At 41.1% G+C, this 21,838-nt stretch overlaps 1 protein-coding gene across 5 annotated transcripts in view; it reads right to left on the minus strand.

The window, feature by feature from the left end:
* BRCA1 (BRCA1 DNA repair associated) overlaps positions 1–21,838 on the minus strand; it is a 67,077-nt gene that overhangs the window by 35,400 nt on the left and 9,839 nt on the right. For 3 of the 5 annotated variants that reach the window (XM_045986451.1, XM_045986450.1, XM_045986449.1), the window contains 8 exons: positions 20,161–20,214; positions 10,426–10,503; positions 8,955–9,043; positions 8,238–8,377; positions 6,478–6,583; positions 5,190–5,235; positions 4,170–4,246; positions 116–3,556 (listed from right to left, as the gene is read on the minus strand). In XM_045986451.1, coding sequence (XP_045842407.1) covers positions 116–3,556; positions 4,170–4,246; positions 5,190–5,235; positions 6,478–6,583; positions 8,238–8,377; positions 8,955–9,043; positions 10,426–10,503; positions 20,161–20,214 — 4,031 coding nt within the window. The remainder of the gene's footprint in view (positions 1–115; positions 3,557–4,169; positions 4,247–5,189; positions 5,236–6,477; positions 6,584–8,237; positions 8,378–8,954; positions 9,044–10,425; positions 10,504–20,160; positions 20,215–21,838) is intronic. The other 2 variants (XM_045986453.1, XM_045986452.1) reach the window with 1 other exon arrangement.

Below are 21,838 nucleotides of genomic sequence, written 5' to 3' on the forward strand. Positions count from 1 at the left end.
CAGTGACTTTAGTTGCACTTGGAAACTTGTAAAATGTGCTCCCCCACAAGGCACCAACAGTTAGCTCATTTCTAGAAAACGGACGGGGGCAAACACAAAAACCTGGTTCCAGTACCTAAGTCCGAATCCACACTCTGTTCTTCTTCGAGATTATCTTCTTCCAGAACAAGTTCCCTTTCATCATCATCTGAAACCAATTCCTTGTCACTCAGAGCGTCCAGGTTTTCAGACTGATGCCTCACTTGTTTGGAAGGAGGATCAAACGTCAAGAAAGGATCCGGGGAATTTGTATTAACGGTCAGGTCTTCCAAAGCACTGCACTGTGAAGAGAATAAGCTACCAGAACACCTCGTTTCCTCACTCAGGTGATGTTCCTGGGATGCCTTTGCTGATGGTACCTGGTTACTGAGGTCACTTAAACTACTCTTCTGGGAGTCTAGGTTCTCCTCTGTTTTCTTAGACAGACCCTCTGTGGCAACAGCATTGTGACTGGTAGACTGAGAAGGTGTGTTGGCTACTTTGCCAAATATTAAGTGTTGGAAGCAGGGAAGCTCTTCCTCCTCACTAGACGTGTTCTCTTCTGAGGACTCTAATTTCCTGGCCCTTCTTTTCTGACCCCGGGCCAAACGTGTATCGTCTAAAGGGCTAGGGCTCCTTCTGAATTCTCCTTTCGGGACATTTTTGCTAAAGACAGATCTTTCCTTAACGTCACTTTCAGCAAAGCTGATTTTCCCCTTTATTTTGTCACCATTTAATAGGTCATCGGGTGTCTCCGAACAAACCTGAGAAGCATGACTATTTCCCAAAGGTTGTTCGGGGTTATCCGAAATTAGACATGGGGAGAAATCTGCATTAACAGACAGAACTATGCCTTCATTTTCTCCTTGCCTTTTCATTTCCAGATCTTTACAATTCCTTACAGGAAGGCTTTGGCTACAGACTTCAGGTTGCATAAGACCTAACCTGAGCATAGCATTTAATTGAGGTCCCCGGTTTCTACGTAGTTCTGCCTGCATGTTTTCACCACTGGAACCTACTTCATTAGTACTAGAGCCTACTTCGTTCGTACTGGAACCTACTTCATTAACACTGCTTGAGCTGACTTCTCTCGACGAGCTTTCTCTAATGTTATTTTGGCTAATTGTGCTCACTGTACTCTGAATGACGCTCTCATTTCCCACTACTCTTTCTGGTGACATTGAATGCTGCTCCAACCTTTCTTCTGATGGGTTTTTGTTACATAGAGTTTTAATACCTGATCTGATGGGAGAAAGTGGTGGTATATGATAAGGGTTTTGGGAAATTCCACGGTTATTTGTAATAAGGAGTTCAGTTTCCTTGCCTCTGAACTGAGATGACTGACAAAGGCTAGAGCCTCCTCTGATGCTACATTTGGCATAATCATCTGGCTTCCGAGTTTTCTGACCAACTGCAGAAAAGTCCGCCATTGCAGGAACTGCCTGCGCATGCTTAATTTCAGACTCCTGCCTTCCCTGATTCTCTTCTTTTTGTCCACATTCAGGAGTGACTTTTGGACTTTGTTTCCTTAAGGCCCCGGCGTGGGCACAGACCATCGCACAGTCCTTTTCTGGATCTCTTGGATTTGAAAACAGAGCAAATGACTGACGGTTTGAAACCTTGAACGTGTTGCGTAAATACTGTGTATCAAGTTCACTCTCTTCCATTTCTATGCTTGTCTCCTGAGTGTGGTTATCTTCACACGTCAGTGGATCCGCAAAGCCCTCTGGGCCGTTTCTAGTATCTTTAGAACAACTGTGGATAGGTTCCTTGGGGGTTTCAATTACCGTGCACAGACTTGCACGTTGATTTGGTGCGGTTTTTGCCTTCCTTATGGTGTCGGCTTCCAGTAACGAGATACTGTCCTGAGTGCCACAGTCAGTATCAGGTACCAAGGAAACACTGGTATTCTCTACAGATCTTTCAATTTGCAAACCTCTTCCTCCACTCAGTAGCAGCTCTTTGGGATCTCTGGTACTACCAGACACTTGAGTCGTTCTTCGGCTCTCTTCTCTTTCTTCTCCTCGGAGCCTAGGGTGGACAGACTCTTGAGGTTTATTAGAACTTGAACAGTTAGCAAAACACCCAGGTACGTTTGTTAAACTCAGCTCTGGAAAAGCATGACTGGCAAGTCTCTTATGTATCTGTTCACCTGGCTTCCTGCCCTTCTTGGGTCCAGCTTCAGGTTCTTCCTCTTCCAGGAGCTGAAGCGTTTTGCCGCGTCTGACTGGCATTTGGTCCGTAGGTTGTTTCTTCATCTCCTCACTGCTAGAACAGCTATCGATCTGCAGTTCGCTGCGATCAGGCGGGCTTGGATTTCGACTGACTACGAATTCAAGCGCACAGCCGTGCCTGGTGGAGGACTTCCTCCGCAGCCTGTTCTTCTTAAGGGCTTTGGAACCGGAGCTATTTAATTCCAGTTCCATCTTGCTTATACTGCTGCTTATCGGTTCAGCTCTGCTTCTGAAAGCAGATTCTTCTTCCAGGGATTCTGTTGGGTTAGCATTTTTCTCGGGCTGAACATAATCACCTTTTATTTCATCCTGGGGACCATTATTTCTAATATTCGTCACGTGACCACTTCGCTCGATTTGGTCGGTTCCCTCAACTAGCTTTTCAGGAATCTTTGGCACGACGGCCAGATCTACTTTCTTGATAAAATCCTCAGGACGAAGGCCTGCTGTAGTTCTCCTTTTACGCTCTGCTTTACTCGTGAGGGGATGGGCTTGTGTTGTCTGAGGTTCTACAGCACACGCTCCTATCATCAGATCTTCGCTCGCGTGGCTCATGTTAAGGAGGCTTACCTTCCTCCGGTAGGTTTTCCCAAATATTTTATCTTCGATGTTACTCTCTACTGACTTGGTGTGGACTCTTTCGCGTTCACGTATCAGAGCATCCTGAGGCTCGCTGGCCATTAAGTCTATTTTCTCAGAGGAACCAGAACATACATGCACTTCATTTGGAACTTCTATGGCACCAGCTGCTTCGGTCTTCGATTCAGATCCCCCGTCATGTGAGTCATCATCAGAAGTTAATATTTCATCGCTTCTGGAAAACCACTCATTCACTTTCTGTATGCTACTATTCAGTGTTATCCAAGGAACATCTTGGGAATCTCTAGGACTGCCAGAGCATGGAGGTTTCTGCTTCTTCGGTTCTCTTCTCCCACACAGGGGATCAGCTTTCAGAAGTACCTTTCTCTCTGTGCTGGGAGTCTGCCTATCATTACATGTTTCCTTACTTTCGGCCCATCTGCTCTGTTGGCTCCTTGCTAAGGCAGGCTGTTTGCTTTTATTACAGAATTCAGCCTTTTCTACATTCATTCTGTCTTTAGTGAGTAATAAACTGCTGTTCTCGTGCTGTAATGAGCTGGCATGAGTATTTGTGCCACATGGCTCCACATGCAAGTTTGAAACAGAAATACCCTGATACTTTTCTGGATGCTTCTCAGTTGCATGCTTCTCAGTGGTGGTCAAATCTTTATTATCGGATTGATGGCGTTCACTATTTGTTATGTCCTCAGAAATTTCACAAGCAGCTGAAAGCATACAAAAACAACGTGCTTAAAAACTGAACTATTATGAAGAAACATGAATACTTAATACACCTTAGGGGTGGAAATAAAGTACATGGCTATTTTTAGAGAACCTGACCTCACTGACCACCAAGTATATGAAAGATGTAGCTCATGCACTTTCACAGAATTCCTATTTATCTAGATTCTCATTATTTCCATCCCAAATACTTAATTTCAGAATTCTCCCTATTGATAAACCACACTTCCTATTTCCCTAACCTCTGACGGTGGACTGAAAGCAAACTGGGCATGAGCTATACAGTGCTCCGTTCTATCTTCAGACTCATACTCCCTACATTTAAATACCAATGTATAAAAGATGAAACACAAACACATCAATTAAAAAGGTAAAAGGTAACAATGAGTTACACAGGGTAGTATTATAATCACATCAGCCTTGTGCCACTGAAACAGATCAGCCTGTACCATGACATTTGAGAAAGACGTTCTAACTCTGCAAAGAGATGTTGTGAATTATAAATGTCCCAAATGCTCTTCAGAATAATCTGATTATGGTATAGAATCTACCCATTCTCTCTTCAGTGCCTGTTAAACTGGGAAGACTTGTCATTACCCTTTTTTGCAGAATTCAAACTGGCTTCAGCCCTGGATCCTTGAGGGGTGATTTGTAACAACTCGTCGTCTCCCACACTACAGAGAAAAGACAGAAGCTTCAATGAGAAAACACTAGTTTTATGCTCACAGAGTTGTCACATAAGCAAGATCAAGTATTTCAGCTCCTCTAGGTATGACTGCAGTAAGCTGATCAATCTGATTCACTTTGTGAAACTTGCACTCTGCTTTAGTAACTTCCAGCCAAAATCAAACGGTCAAAGACTGAGGAGAAACAGTCATAAAAATCAGCAGAGTCACACAGATACATTGCTTTATGGACGAGCAAAAAGAGAACTAAAATTTAAATGGTAGACAAACAATATCCCAAAGATAGTAAAGGAAAAAACTCAACATAATTTAAAAGTGTATCTTAATGAGAAAGCAAGAGCAAAGATACTTAAAAGGAGCACTGGGAGAGAGTGGACATTCCAATAGAATGCAACACTGCCTCTGTGCTTCTCTTCCAGCTAAAAAACATTTCCTCCCAATGACAGATTAGGAAAAAGTCATTTGCGAACAAGATCTGACTGGCAATGGTACCAGCATAGTTCAGACAAGCCATCACAGATCTTAGGGTCAAGCAATCGTTCCTAAGGAAAGCAATATGACAGGTAACCCAGTTGGGGGATGGGTGGATAACAGATCATTGTATAATTCATGTAGACAAAGCTTGAGAGATAGATGGAATTAAGGAACAGAAAAAGAATTGAAAATGAAGTCCTTTAATATTCTCATAAGCCAAAATACTACTGTGCATGAGGAACTAAGTTAGATACAACCATCTGCTGGAAGCAAGTCTAAGCAGAATTCTGTTTATACTCTTCTGGATTCCACTAAGACAGGTTGTCTCACCTATAAAAAGTAAATGACCTTTAAGGTCTATTCCAATGCCATGATTCTAACCTAAATGCCAATCCTTAATATTTATTAACTAAATACAAAATGCCAACTTCATAGACAAAGGCTCTCTTTAACTCACCTGCAGTAACTTGCCTTATTAACTGTATCTTCAGAAGAATCAGATCCTAAAAAAATTCCCCAGATAACAAATCAGTAAACGGATTTTTACTGAAAGGATTAAAGTCATGAGATGTACTTGTTGCACAAGATATCCATTCAAGAAATATTACCGCACACTCACCATGTATAAAATCTGCAGACACAATGAGACATATGGCAGGTAACACAGAGACGTGGTTACAAGCATGGGCTCTGATGCCAGAATTCCCAAGTTTGAATTACAGCTCTGCCACTTGCTATCTTTGTTATCTTGGCAAAATGTCTTAACCTCTGTGTGCCTCTATTTGCTCACAGGCAAAATAAATGCAATAATATTAACAACCTCAGGGGGTTGCCGTGCATCTTACATGAGTTATACAAGTAAGTCCCAACAGTGTCTGGACTGTGGTGAGTTCTCCTAAATACTATTTTTATTTTATTATTTTATTTTTAGATTTTTATTTATTTATTTATTTGACAGAGAGAGATCACAAGCAGACAGAGAGGCAGGCAGAGAGAGAAGCAGGCTCCCCGCCGAGCAGAGAGCCCGATGCGGGACTCGATCCCAGGACGCTGAGATCATGACCCGAGCCGAAGGCAGCGGCCCAACCCACTGAGCCACCCAGGCGCCCCCTAAATACTATTTTTATGACAACACCTGTTGTCTCGGGACTTATGATCTTCAAGCAGGGAAAAAACACACAGGTAATTTCAAGAGAATCCGGTAAGTGCTATGGTAGACCTATGGCGGTGCTTGGCAGCCCAAAGAAGGTCACTCTTTCCAATTATAGTATATGTGCTGCCGAAGCGAGCACACTCTTTCCAATTATAAATATATTCTAACAGATGAGACAATTAGAGAGACCTGTTTAACTGAGTTCAGGTCTTCTTAAAAGTCTTCCTTTAAAAAAAAAAAAGTCTTCCTAGTCTAGTACAATGTATCCTGGATCCCTCCAAATGCCGTGGCCATCCCATCATGCTATTTCTTATCCCTACTCTCCATCCTCCCAAAGCATGTTTACACATGTTATAATGAAGACAGACTTCCTTTTGCTCTCTTTATAAAATAAGGGTCTTGTTTTATAAAGCGGTGAGTGCTACATTGTTTACATTATTTGTAACACACCGGAAGGCTAGGAAAATAAAATTATTTTATTTCTACTTCCCAAATTTCCCTGACATTGTATAAATTATGAGGCTTTTGGTATAACTGTCAGACCACAATCCAGCAACTATCATGCTAAACTTACAAAATCTGTGTCTCTTACCCAATTCAATGTAGACAGATTTATTCTGAGGCTGTATCTGCTGCTTTGTCCTCAGAGATCTCACAATTCCAAGGTCAGAGAGTTGGACACTAAGACTGGTTTCCTGCTAAGCAGTACAGTAAAGAATGATCAATCAATTGTTGAAACCAGTTCTGTGTTTCGTTTCTTGAAGAGAAACTCCAGGCCATGGACAAAACAAACCATTATAACTAGCTAAAATTTGACAACTGGAAAAAACACTTGGCAAACTACAAATCAAAACGTATTGAGTTATGTGTGGTTTAAATATTTTTTCCTCTCTGTGTTGTTTTAAACGTTTCTAAACTGAATATGTATTATCTATGTAATTTTTTGAAGAAAAGTGTATTTTGAAGCTAATACTTTGTATTATAGTATAGGAAGGGAATGAGAATCGTTTAGTTTACATTTCTAATCACAGCTGATAACAGGGTTATGAATAAAAACCCAGCAATCCTACAAACATTCAGCACAGGAAAGAATATTTAAAAATCCAATATCACTTTGATGAAGCTTTCCTTCTTTTTGAGTCCTTCAACATCTACTGAAAAATGAATACTGGTACGATGAGAACAATTATTTTTAAGATCTGCATTATTCATTCATATGCAAGTAACAACAGAGCAAATCACTGCATTTTCTTTGACAATTACACCTTTTAAGTTGAAGCAATTTTTTTTTTTTTTTATATTTTATTTATTTGACAGAGAGAAATCACAACTAGGCAGAGAGGCAGGCAGAGAATGAGGAGGAAGCAGGTTCCATGTGAAGCAGAGAGCCCGATGCGGGGCTTGATCCCAGGACCCTGGGATCATGACCTGAGCCAAAGGCAGAGGCTTTAACCCACTGAGCCACCCAGGTGCCCCTAAGTTGAAGCAATTTTCAAATGGTAAAGACCGACTTTATTTCCCAGGCAACTTTTCAAAGAAAATAAATTAGAAGATACTTCCTCATGCCTGAGGAATTGCTGTGAGGTGATTATTTTAAAAACTAGCAAGCTCAAATCTTAAAGTCATCAGTGACCTCAAGGCTATTTTAGACAAACATCAGAATGGATAAAAGCACTAAAACAGGGGATGGACCCAGAAGGTCTCTCTTGCCCACACTAGGTACGTGGACATTCTCTTGGCTCTTCTAACTCTTGACCAAGCACTTAATTTACTATCTGACCTTGTTTACTGCCTTTTTCTTAAGCAGCTTTTATTTTTTTAAAGATTTTATTTATTAGGGTGCCTGGGTGGCTCAGTCGGTTAAAGCCTCTGCCTTTAGCTCAGGTCATGATCCCAGAGTTCTGGGATCGAGCCCCACATTGGGCTCCCTGCTCAGGGGGGAGCCCGCTTCCCTTCCTCTCTCTCTGCCTACTTGTGATCTCTGTCAAATAAATAAATAAAAATCTTTAAAATAAAAAAAAAAAGATTTTATTTATTAGCGATCAAGCAGGAGGGAGAGGGAGAGCAAATCTGAAGCAGACTCTGCATTGAGCACAGAGTCCAGTGTGGGGCTTGATCCCATGACCCCAGATCATGACCTGAGCTGAAACCAGTATTCCGACACTTAACTGACTGAGCCACCCAGGTGGCTCTGACTTTTTATGTTTACTGCCTTTTTATATAAGTCCATGTTAACTATTTACAAACCCATGTTTACTGCCTTTTTATATAAATCCATGAGTATCTAGCACCTTCACTAATTCAAAATGCTCAGTCAAGAGATGTTACCAGAATAAATGAAAATGGCTTTACCAAGGTGGGGTTTTCAGGTTCACTCTGTCGAAGTCTTTTGGCACGATTTCGATAGCCCATACTTTGGATAATAGAAACTTCCTCCTTGAGGTGCTCAGGAGAGTTATTTTCTTTTTTTGAGAAGTTATAGCTGTTTGCAACTACGAATTACAAAGGAAAATGTTATTGTCATAGTTTAAAACAATATAGTAACTGTATCAAAGAACCAAAAGAAATCCTGTGTATGAGCTCTCCGGTTTGTTAAGACAATGCATTAAAGCTTACCTATCATTTTTTAAATCTAGTTTGGAAAGTCTACTCCTAGGAAACACACAGACTGTCAAAATTATTTCTAATCTTTTTCTTCCTACTTCAGGACTAACAAATTTTGTATTAATATCATATTTCATTAAATCCAAGGTACCAATGATGCAAGACACATAATTATTTTCTGGGCCACTTAGAAAGAAAACATACTAAATTAACAATGGCACACCACAGGTGGTAAATTGCTCCCAATTTTGGAGATGCTAAACTGTGAAAAATGTGTATCTCAGGGCTTATAAAATGAGATGTGAGATCAGTGGGAACGATTTAAAAAATAAATCACAGATAAAGAGTTAAAATTAACCTAGACCAAAAGGTGTTATTGCCTCTTCACAGAGTAACTGTGAAAACTTCCTGAGTTTTAATGGACAGCCACTTGAGCGCTGGCCCCCGGGGCTATGCAACACTTACACTGCAATCCTGTGTCAAGCTCAAAGGCATGAATGATTTTCAACAGCTCTTCAACCAGTTGACTAAACCTTGTACTTTCTTGTAGGCTTCTGAAATTAAATTGTTTGAGAAACACACTCAGCAAAGGATTACCAACTTTTTAAGGACACTAGAATAAGGGAAGATGTGTAAACAAAAAGCCAGATGTAGCAACAGTAAAAATACATTCAAGAAAAGAGCTATTAGTGACCTTACACTATCATCAAAACATCAAAACAAACTGTGTGGCAGGATTGGTTGTTCTAAAAAAAAAAATTTTTTTTTTTTTTTTGGCCATTCAAACCTACCCAAAGCCTGTAACTATCCAAAATACTGTACTCTGAATTGATAGTAGATATAAATTCACTGCATAGAGAACCCACTGTTCTTAACAACTGAACCTCATCTACCCACCCTCCTAATTTGAGCTTTCAGCTATTTCTGTGAAACGATGACTATGTTACTTCAATGCAATGCAACGTAATGGCCCATTATACACTTTCAAGTTGGGAAGGGGTTAAGGGTGGTGTAAGTCTCTAGGGAATTTTGGAAGCAAGGTATCCAGGACCTTGAGGGGACTAGCTACTGTAAGGAAAAGGTCATTTATTACTGTCTAATAAAACCTTAGTCATGAGACTCTTCAGATGAAGATCAGTGGGTCATATGCTTGGCAGATGATTGCCAACATGGATCTTGGGGGGTAGAGATAAAGGTATTTTTATATGTTAAAGTAGACTTACAAGATCCTGGAGGGTCAGGCTAAGATTGCCATTTGCCCTTAGCAAAGTGTCAACATGGAAGCAGTTGAGTCCCTAGAAGAACGTCACTCTGCCTGTTTCAGGGACTTGTCAATGGGCTGTATGCAGTAAGGAAGATTAGTAATTTTTCTTCTGCCTTTGTTTCCCACATCATAGATGATAATGGCCAAAGAGAGATTTTGGTTTAGGAAAGTTGTAGGACAATATAATTCATTTATTCCTTTAAATATCTAAGTGAGTACCATGTGCCAAACATTGAAAAACAGCATTGATGGAGACAGAATAAGTCAGGGTCCTAAGAGAATTTATATCCTGGTGGGAGGGACCCAAAATGTATAAACACACTGTGTGTGTATAATTAAGTAGAAACAAGCCCAAGAAAGAAAAAGAAAAGCAGGACCTGGAGACAAAGGGGACAGAATGGTACAGTCCCACGTTAGGTAAGACTGCATGTTTTTATGCCATTCAGAAGCATTAGAAAGAGGCAATGAATTCCTAATACCTTTGTGAAACAGACCTACCACAAAACTTTCAAGAAAATGACTTCAGAAACAATTTATTCTGTCAGCCCAACACTCGTTTATACATTTTTCTACTGATGAATAGTTTGACAGGAGCACCAGCTCTGTTATGAAAGAACTTCTACTTCTCCCTACTGTTGAATCCAACCTCCCACTACTACCCCAATTAAGTACCTTTTGGTTATATCGTTCTTACACAAAGGACACTTGGAAGGTCCTTTCCTCTGGTTGAGAAGTTTCAGCATACAAAATCTATAAATTATAAATGAAAAGAACAATTCAAGTTACTTTTTTTTTGGTAGAGAGTACTCAAAAGGCAAATAGCCATGAATAGATAATCTCACAACGGCCCTTAAGAGCCATTTTAAAGGTAATGGCAGGTGAATTACAACCAGTGGTTTTAATTGTTTTTAGATGCTGGATAAGCAGAAACCAAACTACATAAGCAATAATCTATGAAAACTGAACTTAACATGCATATGGCTGACTGTTATGATCAAATAAAACTTATTAAAAAGTTAATATGGTATATTTAATGATAGATTCATAATTATTTCCCTCTGAATAATGAGATATAAATGATAAATAGTTTAAGTAAAATGATTATAATTAAAAACTCAGCATGTCGCTACAAAGCTACAGTAAATCAAGACAGTGTGGTTGTTGGTATAAGGACAGACACACATGGATGAAACAGAATGGAGAATACAGAAAAACCCATTTATCTGAGGTCAATTAATTTTCAGCAATGGCACCAAGACAATTAAATAAAAAAAGAATAGTGTACCAACAAATATAGTGCTGGGACAACCAAATAGTCACATGCAAAAAGAAGAAGCTAGAATCCTAACACACAATCCAATGAGTTAACTCAAAATGGATCACAGTGAGAACTAAAACTATAAACCATTTGACCTTGGGTTAAGCAATGATTTCTTTCTTTTCTATTGTTTTTAAGATTATTTATTTATTTATTTGTTTGACAGAGAGAGAGAGAGAAATCACAAGTAGGCAGAGAGGCAGGTAGAGAAAGAGGGGGAAGCAGGCTCCCCGCTGAGCAGAGAGCCCGATGCGGGGCTTGATCCCAGGACCCTGAGATCATGACCTGAGCCAAAGACAGAGGTTTAACCCACTGAGCAACCCAGGCGCTCAAGCAATAATTTCTTAAATACACAAACAACCAAAGAAAAAAATAGATACATTGATACACTGAAGCCACCCAGGTGCCCCTGAACTAAATCAAACTTAAGAACTTCTGTGCTACAAATAATATCATGAAGAAAGTGAGGGCCAGGGGGAGCCTGGGTAGTTCAGTTGGTTAAGCGTCTGCCTTCAGCTCAGGTCATGATCTCAGGGTCCTGAGATCCAGCCCTGTGTCAGGCTCTCTGCTCAGCAGGGAGTCTGCTTCTCCCTTTCCCTCTGCTCCTCCCTACCTCCTGACTCGTGCTCACTCTCTCTCTCTCTCAAATAAATAAAATTTTTAAAAAAGAAAGAAAAGAAGGAAGGAAGGAAAGGGCCAATCCACAGAAAGGGAGAAAATATTTGCAAATCATATACCTGGTAAGAGACATATCCAGCATACATAAATAACTCTTACAACTCAATAATAAACAGAGAAATAAACCAACTAAAAATAGGCAAAGGATTTGAATTTTCTCCAAAGGAGATGTACAAATGGTCAATAAGCACATAAAAGATGTGCAATATTATTAGCCATTAGGAAAATGCAAACCAAAGCCATGATGCGATGCTACTTTACATCTACTAGGATGGCCATAATTAAAAATATGTATTGCGGGGCACCTGGGTGGCTCAGTGGATTAAGCCGCTGCCTTCGGCTCAGGTCATGATCTCAGGGTCCTGGGATCGAGCCCCGCATCGGGCTCTCTGCTCTGCAGGGAGCCTGTTTCCTCCTCTCTCTCTGCCTGCCTCTCTGCCTACTTGTGATCTCTCTCTCTGTCAAATAAATAAATAAATAAAAACGTAAAAAAAAAAAATATGTATTGCAGGGATGGCTGGATGGCTCAGCAGTTAAGCATCTACTTTCGGCTCAGGTCATGATCCCAGAGTCCTGGGATGGAGCCCAGCACTGGGCTCCCTGCTCAACAGGGAGCCTGCTTCTCCCTCTGCCCCTCTTCCTGGCTCATGCACACACGCTTTCTCTCTATCTGAAATAAATAAATAAAATCTTTAAAAAATAATTTTAAAAAATACGTGTTACAGAAGATGTGGAGAAACTGAAATCCTCATTCATTGCTGGTGGGAATATAAAACAACGCAGCTACTTTGGAAAACAGTTCGGCAGTTCCTCAAGAAGTTAAACACAGAGTTACCATATGACTCTGGAAGTCTGTTCCTAAAGTTTCTTCCCAGGAGAAATGAAAGCATAAGTCCACACAAAACTTGTACACAAATGTTCACAGCAGCATTACCCATTATAGCCAAAAACAATCCAAATGTCCATCAACTACTGAATGAAGAGACAAAATGTGGTATATCCACACAGTGGAATATTATTCAGCCACAGAAAAGAAGTATTGATAAGCTACAATATGAACTTTGAAAACATCATGTTCGGTGAAAGAAGTCAGACACAAAAGGTCGTACATTGTATGATTCCACTCATATGAAATACCCAGAATAGACAAATCTATAGAGACAAAAAGTAGATTTATGGTTGCAAAAGAGGAGATGGGAGGGGAATGGGGAGTAGCTACTAATGGGTACAGGGTTTCTTTTGGGGGGTTATGAAAATGTTCTAAACTTGGGGTGCCTGGAGGCTCAGTCAATGAGGCATCTGCCTTCAGCTCAGGTCATGTTCCCAGAGTCTCAGGATCAAGCCCTGAGTCAGGCTCCTCAGTGGGGAGTCTGCTTCTGTCTCTGGCCCTCCTCCCTTTCATGCTCTCTCTCACTCACTCTCTCTCTCTCAAATAAATAAAATCTTTAAAAAAAAGAATTCTAAACTTAGATTGCAGATATTATGCAGATATTATGAATATATGAAAAAAAAACCCTCAAAACAAAAACAAAAACCCACAACCCTGAACTGTACACTTAAAATGGGTGAATTTTATAGCATGTAAATTATATTTCAATAAAAATGTAAAAAAAAAAAAAGCTCAAGGCAGGGAGAAAATGTACTCATTTTCATATTCACAATGTGTGCCATGATAGTTGGCATAAAACCAAGTCGCTCACTAGGAGTCTAAGGAATGAGGAAGGCTCCACCCTTCTGGGACAGGTGGGCTCTCAGAGCATCTCTGGGTGGAAAACAATTCTGGTGGTTACCTCAGACAGCAAATATGGCTAGGAAGACATGAAGGACATATGCAACATATGCAACATATTCTCATAAGTCTGTTTCCTTAAAAAAAAAAAATACTATTCCTACTGACTGATGGTATCTATGAAGATCAAAATTCCCTTAGGAAGAAGACAGAAGATTCAGAGAAAAGACAAGTAGGAAGGGGAAAAGGGAAGAGAGCAGTAGAGACAGGTGCAAGGACACTCATTATGAGCAGGGATTTACTCATACCACCGATCTTTATTACATGTCCAGTACTGTTCTAGATGCAGGGGATTCAGCGAAAGGCAAAATAAAATCCCTGCCATCATAAAGAACAGAATATTCTGGTGAGGAAGGTGACTGGGGAAGGGAACACACATTGGCAGTGAAAAGGACCATGAAAGAAAAAAGGGAGTTGAAAAGGCAGCAGAAATGGTTAAGCCAGCAGACGCAGAGAGCACTTTTTACTGACCATGTTCCCAAACACGCAGTGCCCTCTCTTACTCTACACAACAACCCTGCTGTATTGTCTTTATTTGACAGTACAGACGGGCCCTAGGAACAGTCAAGGAGACTAGGTTCCTTCTTCACCTGTACAGATGCTCCATGACCGAGCTGTGCTCAACAACAATTCTATAGTATAGAGAAAAGGGGCATCAAAAAGCTACGTGCAACCTTATCAAACTCAACACCCAAAGAACAAATAATCCAATCAAGAAATGGGCAAAGGACATGAACAGATATTTCTGCAAAGAAGACATCCAGATGGCCATCAGACACATGAAAAAGTGCTCAACGTCACTCGGCATCAGGGAAATACAAATCAAAACCACAATGAGATACCACCTCACACCAGTCAGAATGGCTAAAATTAACAAGTCAGGAAATGACAGATGCTGGCGAGGATGCGGAGAAAGGGGAACCCTCCTACACTGTCGGTGGGAATGCAAGCTGGTGCAACCACTCTGGAAAACAGCATGGAGGTTCTTCAAAAAATTGAAAATAGAGCTACCCTACGACCCAGCAATTGCACTATTGGGTATTTACCCTAAAGATACAAATGTAGTGGGCGCCTGGGTGGCTCAGTTGGTTAAGCCTCTACCTTCAGCTCAGGTCATTATCTCAGGGTCCTGGGATCAAGTCCCGCATTGGGCTCTCTGCTCAGCAGGGAGCCTGCTTCCCCCGACTCTCTCTGCCTGCCTCTCTGCCTACTTGTGATCTCTCTCTGTGTCAAAAAAAAGATACAAATGTAGTGATCCGAAGGAGCACGTGCACCCGAATGTTTATAGCAGCAATGTCCACAATAGCCAAACTATGGAAAGAACCTAGATGTCCATCAACAGATGGATGGATAAAGAAGACATGGTATATATACAATAGAATACTATGCAGCCATCAAAAGAAATGAAATCTTGCCATTTGCCATGACGCGGAATGGAACTAGAGGGTATTATGCTTAGCGAAATAAGTCAATCAGAGAAAGACAACTATCATATGATCTCCTTGATATGAGGAAGCTGAGAGGCAATGTGGGGGGTAGGAAAAGAATAAATGAAACAAAATGGGATCAGAAGGGAGACAACCCATAAGAGACTCTTAATCTCACAAAACAAACTGAGGGTTGCTGGGGGGAGGGGGTAGGGAGAGGGTGGTGGGGTTATGGACATTGGGGAAGGTATGTGCTATGGTGAGTGCTGTGAAGTGTGTAAACCTGGTGATTCACAGACCTGTACCCCTGAGGCTAATAATACATTATATGTTAATAAAAAAAATTTTTTTTTAAAAATCTACCTGCATTGTATGTAATCCCCTTTAAAGAGCCACAGACGAGGCTACCACTCCTTGAAAAGATGCAAATCCTACCCATATGCTACCATAATGGCCCTAGGAGGCATCAGTGCATTACACTGGCAAATGGTATAATTACACAGTTCATGGGAGGGAAAGGGAGGGAATCTCCCAAATAGAATATTGCAGCATAGAGGAACTAAGCCAAGAGGGACAAGCTACATTACAGAGTGTTGTAGCCTGTACAATAATTACACAAATGATGCAGGGGAACTAGGTAAGTAGAAATCAACCAAAATATAGGTTCCAATCTTTCCTTATGCTAGAAAAAGAAGATGCCTCAAGGCTATTTACTAAACTCAAAAGAGAAAATGAACTTGTACATGACTTGAAAAAGACTAAGATAAGGAAAGTACCCACAGATCAATGGAACATTGGTATATCATTCAAGGCTGAGAAGAATTTGTTAAATTCTGTTCCCGAGCTCTGAGGAATCCATGTGATATGCCAATCAAATGAGAACACACACACATATATAAGTTCTACACGAGGTTCTCAGTAAAAATGTCTGAGTCATCTTTTTTTTTAAGATTGAATTTTTTTTAAAGATTTTATTTATTTGTCAGAGAGAAAGCATGCGCACGTGAGGGCACAAGCAGGAGTGGAAGGCAGAGGGAGAAGCAGACTCCCTGCTGAGCAGGTAGCTTGATGTGGAGCTGGATCCCAGGACCTTAAGACTATGACCTGAGCCGGAGGCAGATGCTTAATTGACCAAGTCATCCACGCGTCCCCATGATTGTATTTTTTTTTTTGTAATCCCCACACCCAATGTGGGGCTCAAACACATAACCCCAAGACCAAGAGTCACGTGCCAGCAGGCATCCCAAGTTTTTAGCCTCTTCAATTTCTAAAGCCCAATGCTTAGGGAAAGACAATATATTTTTTAAGCCAATGTAGTATGTTTTCTAAAGAGTGGCGTCAGATTTTTAAAGCTGATTAAAAAATCACAGTAAAATCACAGTGACACAAACTAATTTGGGGGGACGTTCAGAGTACTCATTTCTGGGCACGTCTGTACCAGGAGCAGATTAACAATGTTATGGAAACTCATCTAATTTTGAGCTGTTGATCCAAATCTATCCCGGCAGGAAGCAATAAATTAATAGTTCTAAGTCTGGGCAAAATAAAGGCAGGATGACTTTTGGCTTCCTTTCATTACAATGGGGGTGCCCTGGATTCCTGCCAACAGATCATGAACCAATGCAGCTCTTAGTTAAAGGAAATAAAGACCCTGAGAGCTACATAACTGTGCACCTCAGCATCCACTGTGTTGCTGGTCCCACCAAATCTTGTCAGTTTTGATATTTGGGCTCTGTCTTCTCGATCAAACCTCTAATTTGTATTTAGTCCCAATGATTAAGAATCTATCTTGAGCTCTTCATCTGGAAGACAGTGCCTAAGTTCCTTGCCCGGTATCCCAGTCTCATGGGTCAATGTTCTTGTCTCTTAGGGACAGGAATCTTAACCCTAACCCTCAGCCTCTTACGGTTGGATCCCTGCCACGACTCTTCCCATATAACCACCACCCTACATTTGTGTTCATTTTTGCTCCTAGACTCCTGAGAGACTATGTTCAATCTATTTGCTAGATTATCCATGTCTTGCCTATTTCTACATCTCTGATGTACCAACCCATTAGTAAATTCCAGAATTCACTGATACAATGATCTTAAAGTCTCTGGCCATCAAACCTCCCTGACACTGACTCATCACTTGCCTGGATTGCGGAGATCACAACCACAGCCAAAGTCAGACACTCAACCAGCTGAGCCACCCAGGCACCCCCCAACACTACTCCTATACATGTTTGCAAAGTTAGTTTCTTTTCCCTGGAGAGTCTACTTTCTTCTCTTCATACCTTTGCTCATATTATTTACTCTACCTATAATTTCCTTCTTCCACAAGCTCTCAAAGTAATGAATGTTCACAATGCAATCTCTTCTTTACTCGCTATAATATTATGTATTCATTACTCAAGGTGACAGGAAAGCATACAGTACATTTCAGAACGATTCTCATGAAGAAACAGTGAAAGTCCAGCATTTAAAAGGTTAATTTTCATCTATCTATAACTTTTTAAATACTGGATCTTTCATTTATTTTTTAAAGATTTTGTAAAAAAAAGATTTTATTTATTTATTTGACAGAGATTGAGAGAGCACAAGCAAGGGGACTGGCAGGTGGAGGGAGAGGGAGAGGGAGAAGCAGACTCCCCGTGGAGCAGGGAGCCCGATGTGGGCCTCAATCTGAAGGCAGCTGCTTAACCGACTGAGCCACCCAGGTGCCCCTAAAAGATTTTATTTATTTGAGAGAGAGAGAGCAGAGCCAGAAAGAGAGCACAAGCAGGGGCAATAGCAGGCAGAGGGAGAAGCAGACTCCCCACTGAGCAGGGAGCCAGATGCAGGGCTTGATCCCAGGACCGCCAGGATCCCGACCTGAGCTAAAGGCAGACCCTCAACCGACTGAGCCAGGCATCCCAGTACTGAGACTTTTATTTTTTTTTATTTATTTATTTTTTTTTTTTTTAGATTTTTTATTTATTTATTTGACAGAGAGAGATCACAGGTAGGCAGAGAGGCAGGCAGAGAGAGAGGAGGAAGCAGGCTCCCCGCGGAGCCGAGAGCCCGACGCGGGGCTCGATCCCAGGACCCTGAGATCATGACCTGAGCCGAAGGCAGCGGCTTAATCCACTGAGCCACCCAGGCGCCCCTGTACTGAGACTTTTAAATTTTGTTTTACAAAAGTATCAATCTCAAAGAAACCAGTTCTATACCACAATAGTTTGAGAAGCTTCCCTCCAGGGGCCACAAAACTAAAAATTCTTAAAGCAGAGTGATAAACCTGTGCAGTCTGACACCTGACGGGGAGAAGGGCCTCAGGGATCAGAAGGAAACTCGTGGGAGCAGATCTAGGACAGCGGGTGGCATAGGACAGGGGGGTGGCATGGGAAAGGGGTGAGAGGCAGTGGGAATGGGCTCTGGATCCTTATTGGGACAGACAAATGGGAAGAATAAAGTAGAACTCGGGCAAAAGAAGGGGCCAGCTAGCATTCGGATATCCCTCCAGAGGGAACAGGTTTCCTTCAGCTTCAGCCAGCCCTCATTATCCTTATCACAGAAGCTCTTCACGTTTTTTAGGTTATGGAAACACTCTGAGAATCTGATGAAAATTATGGACTGTCTTTCCCAGGAAACTGCACATGACTATAGCTCCTAACACAATTACGTTTAATGGACACCTGGGTGACTCAGTGAGTTAAGCCTCTGCCTTCGGCTCAGGTCATGATCTCAGGGTCCTGGGATCGAGCCCCACATCAGGCTCTCTGCTCAGCAGGAAGCCTGCTTCCCCCCATCTCTCTGCCTGCCCCTCTGCCTACTTGTGATTTCTCTGTCTGTCAAATAGATAAATAAAATCTTTAAAAAAAAATACAATTATGTTTAAAACCAAATATAATCCTAGGACATTCATGAAAACCATTCACAAATCCCAAATTAAGAATGCCTGAATTAGGGGCGCCTGGGTGGCTCAGTCGGTTAAAGCTTCTGCCTTCAGCTCAGGTCATGATCCCAAGGTCCTGGGATCAAGCACCACATGGGGCTCTCTGCTCGGCAGAGAGCCTGTTTCCCTGCCCCCTCTCTGCCTACTTGTGATCTCTGTCTGTCAAATAAATAAATAAAATCTTAAAAAAAAGAATGCCTGAATTGAAAAATTCCTTAAAAAGAAAAAAAAATTCCTGAGGGGGCACCTGGCTGGTTCAGTTAGTAGAGCATGCAACTCTTGATCTCAGGGTTGGAAATTTGAGCTCCACTTTGGGTGCAGAGATGGAGGGAAGGGAGAGGCAGTGGCTAGGGGGCAGAAGGGAAACATGTTCTGCCATCATATAACCTTTTGTGATAGTAAACTCATTACCATAGACATGGCTTTCATTTCCAATTTAAAAAGGAAAAATAGGGGCGCCTGGGTGGCTCAGTGGGTTAGGCCGCTGCCTTCGGCTCGGGTCATGATCTCGGGGTCCTGGGATCGAGTCCCGCGTCGGGCTCTCTGCTCAGCGGAGAGCCTGCTTCCCTTCCTCTCTCTCTGCCTGCCTCTCTTGTAATTTCTCTCTGTCAAATAAATAAAATCTTAAAAAAAATATATATATATTTAAAAAGGAAAAATATCTAAAAACAAATTAGTTGGCATTCAGAGCAAGTGTCAATCACGGCTTTACAACGAGGAGAGAGCTCCCTTGTTCCACCAAATCACCTACCAAATGTTTTCCCAAATTCTTTCATCAAGGAACATTTTCAAAAGGAAAGATCCTTAAAAATGTAAATATAACTTGAATCATTGGTATGAATTAATTTCAGCCTAAACATAAACTGATATCAGATCCTTTCCTATCTTCACAAGGATTATGAAGCAGGCAAACATTGAGCCTTAGAAGGGAGAAAGCAGAGTGACAAACAGAAATAACAGAAAGGAGAAACTGGGAAATTGCTTATTGCACAATCGCTGGCAATCTGCTTTTACCACAGCCACAAACACAAACAGCTGTTCAGAATGATTTCATATCCCACTAGATAAATGTGCCAATATTTTCCCAGGAACTATGGTTACAACCAACTTCCAAAGGTTTTCTAAGTACTCCTAGGCGGAGTGAAACAGAGTTAGATTTTTCTTTTACACTTAACTTTCACTTAAGCTAAAGCTTCTATAAAGTTAGGTATTTCCTGTGTTGTGAAGAATAAGCGAAAAAGCTAAATAACGGAGCCACATGAAACATTCAAACTTACTTGCAAAATATGTGATCACACTTTGTGGAAACAGGCTCTTTGATCAACTCCAGACTAGAAGGATAGGAAAAAAAAAAAAGAAAGAAAGAAGGCTCAATACTTCATTTCAATATAAATAAATTCTTGGTGAAGTGCAATTTTAAGCTGCTGTACTGAGTCAAGGTAAGGCTTTAAGTTCATTTAATAAATATTAAATGTCTGCTAAAATACAGCAGAGAATATGATCCTTACATTTCTGAGCTTTCAGCCCTCAAAACAGAATATATTACTCTTTTCCATACTCTCTATTATTTTTAGCATTTAAAAGATTGGCTGGGGCGCACCTGGATGGTTCAGTTGGTTAAGCGACTGCCTTCAGCTCGGGTCATGACCCCGGGGTCCTGGGATCGAGTCCCACATCAGGGTCCCAGCTCTGTGGGGAGCCTGCTTCTCCCTCTCCCTCTGCCTGCCACTCCCCCTACTTATGCTTTCTCTGTCAAATAAATAAAGAGAATCTTTTAAAAAAATTGGTTGACATTAATCTATTATTTATTAGTTTTCACTGATACATTTTTCAAGCTAAATTTGTGGGGAACATCCTATACCTTAACTAAACTTTTAAGTTCCATGAAGATAACAAACTTCTTGTTTGTTAAAGTGTAACAGCACTTTCTTTTTTTGTGTGTGTGTGTGAGTGCCTTTTTATTTTAAATTTCTTTCTTTTCTTTTTTAAGTAATCACTAGACCCAATGTGGGGCTCGAACTCACCACCCTGAGATGAAGAGTCTCATGCTCTATGGACTGAACCAGAGAGGCACCCCTTAAATTTCTTTCTTTCTTTCTTCTTTTTTTTTTTAAAGATTTTATTTATTTGTCAGAGAGAGGGAGCATACGCATGGGGAATTGCAGGCAGAGGGAGAAGCAGACTCCCAGCTGAGCAGGGAGCCAGATGTGAAACTCGATCCCAGGACACTAGGATCATGACCTGAGTTGAAGGCAGACACTCAACCAACTGAGCCACCCAGGCAGGCATCCCCACCCCTTAAATTTCTTAATATGGAAAATTTCAAGCATTTATACAAATAATATAGTAAAATAAACCCCATGTACCATCACTTAATTATAATTATCAACTCAAAGCCAGTCTTACTACATCGGTACAAACACCCACCCAAACAAAGCCCAGATCATTTAAAAAATAAATCCCAGGAGTCACTAATTTCATCTATAAAATATTTAATTTAATTTAATTTTAATTTAATATAAAATATTTAAAACATATTTTTAAAAGGCAAAGATCTTTTTAGGGTAACCATGAAACAATTACTACCCTCAAAAAAATAATTTTCCAGGCACCTGGTTGGCTCAGTCATTAAGCATCTGCCTTTGGCTCAAGTCATGATCCCAGGGTCCTGGGATCGAGCCCCACATCGGGCTCCCTGCTCAGTGGGAAGCCTGCTTCTCCCTCTCCCACTTCCCCTGCTTGTGTTCCCTCTCTCGCTGTGTCTCTGTCAAACAAATCAAATCCTAATAATAATAATTTTCTTTAGGGGTGCTTGGGTGGAAAGTTGCTTAAGTGTCTGACTCTTGGTTTCAGGCCCTGATCTCAAGGTTATGAGATTGAGCTTTGTGCTCAGCGTGGAGTCTGCTTAAAATTCTTTCTCCCTCTGTCCCTCCCTGCCACATTCTCTCTCTCAAA

Source organism: Meles meles, chromosome 18 (genome assembly GCF_922984935.1).
Source record: "Meles meles chromosome 18, mMelMel3.1 paternal haplotype, whole genome shotgun sequence".
In the NCBI taxonomy this organism is placed as follows: Eukaryota; Metazoa; Chordata; class Mammalia; order Carnivora; family Mustelidae; genus Meles; species Meles meles.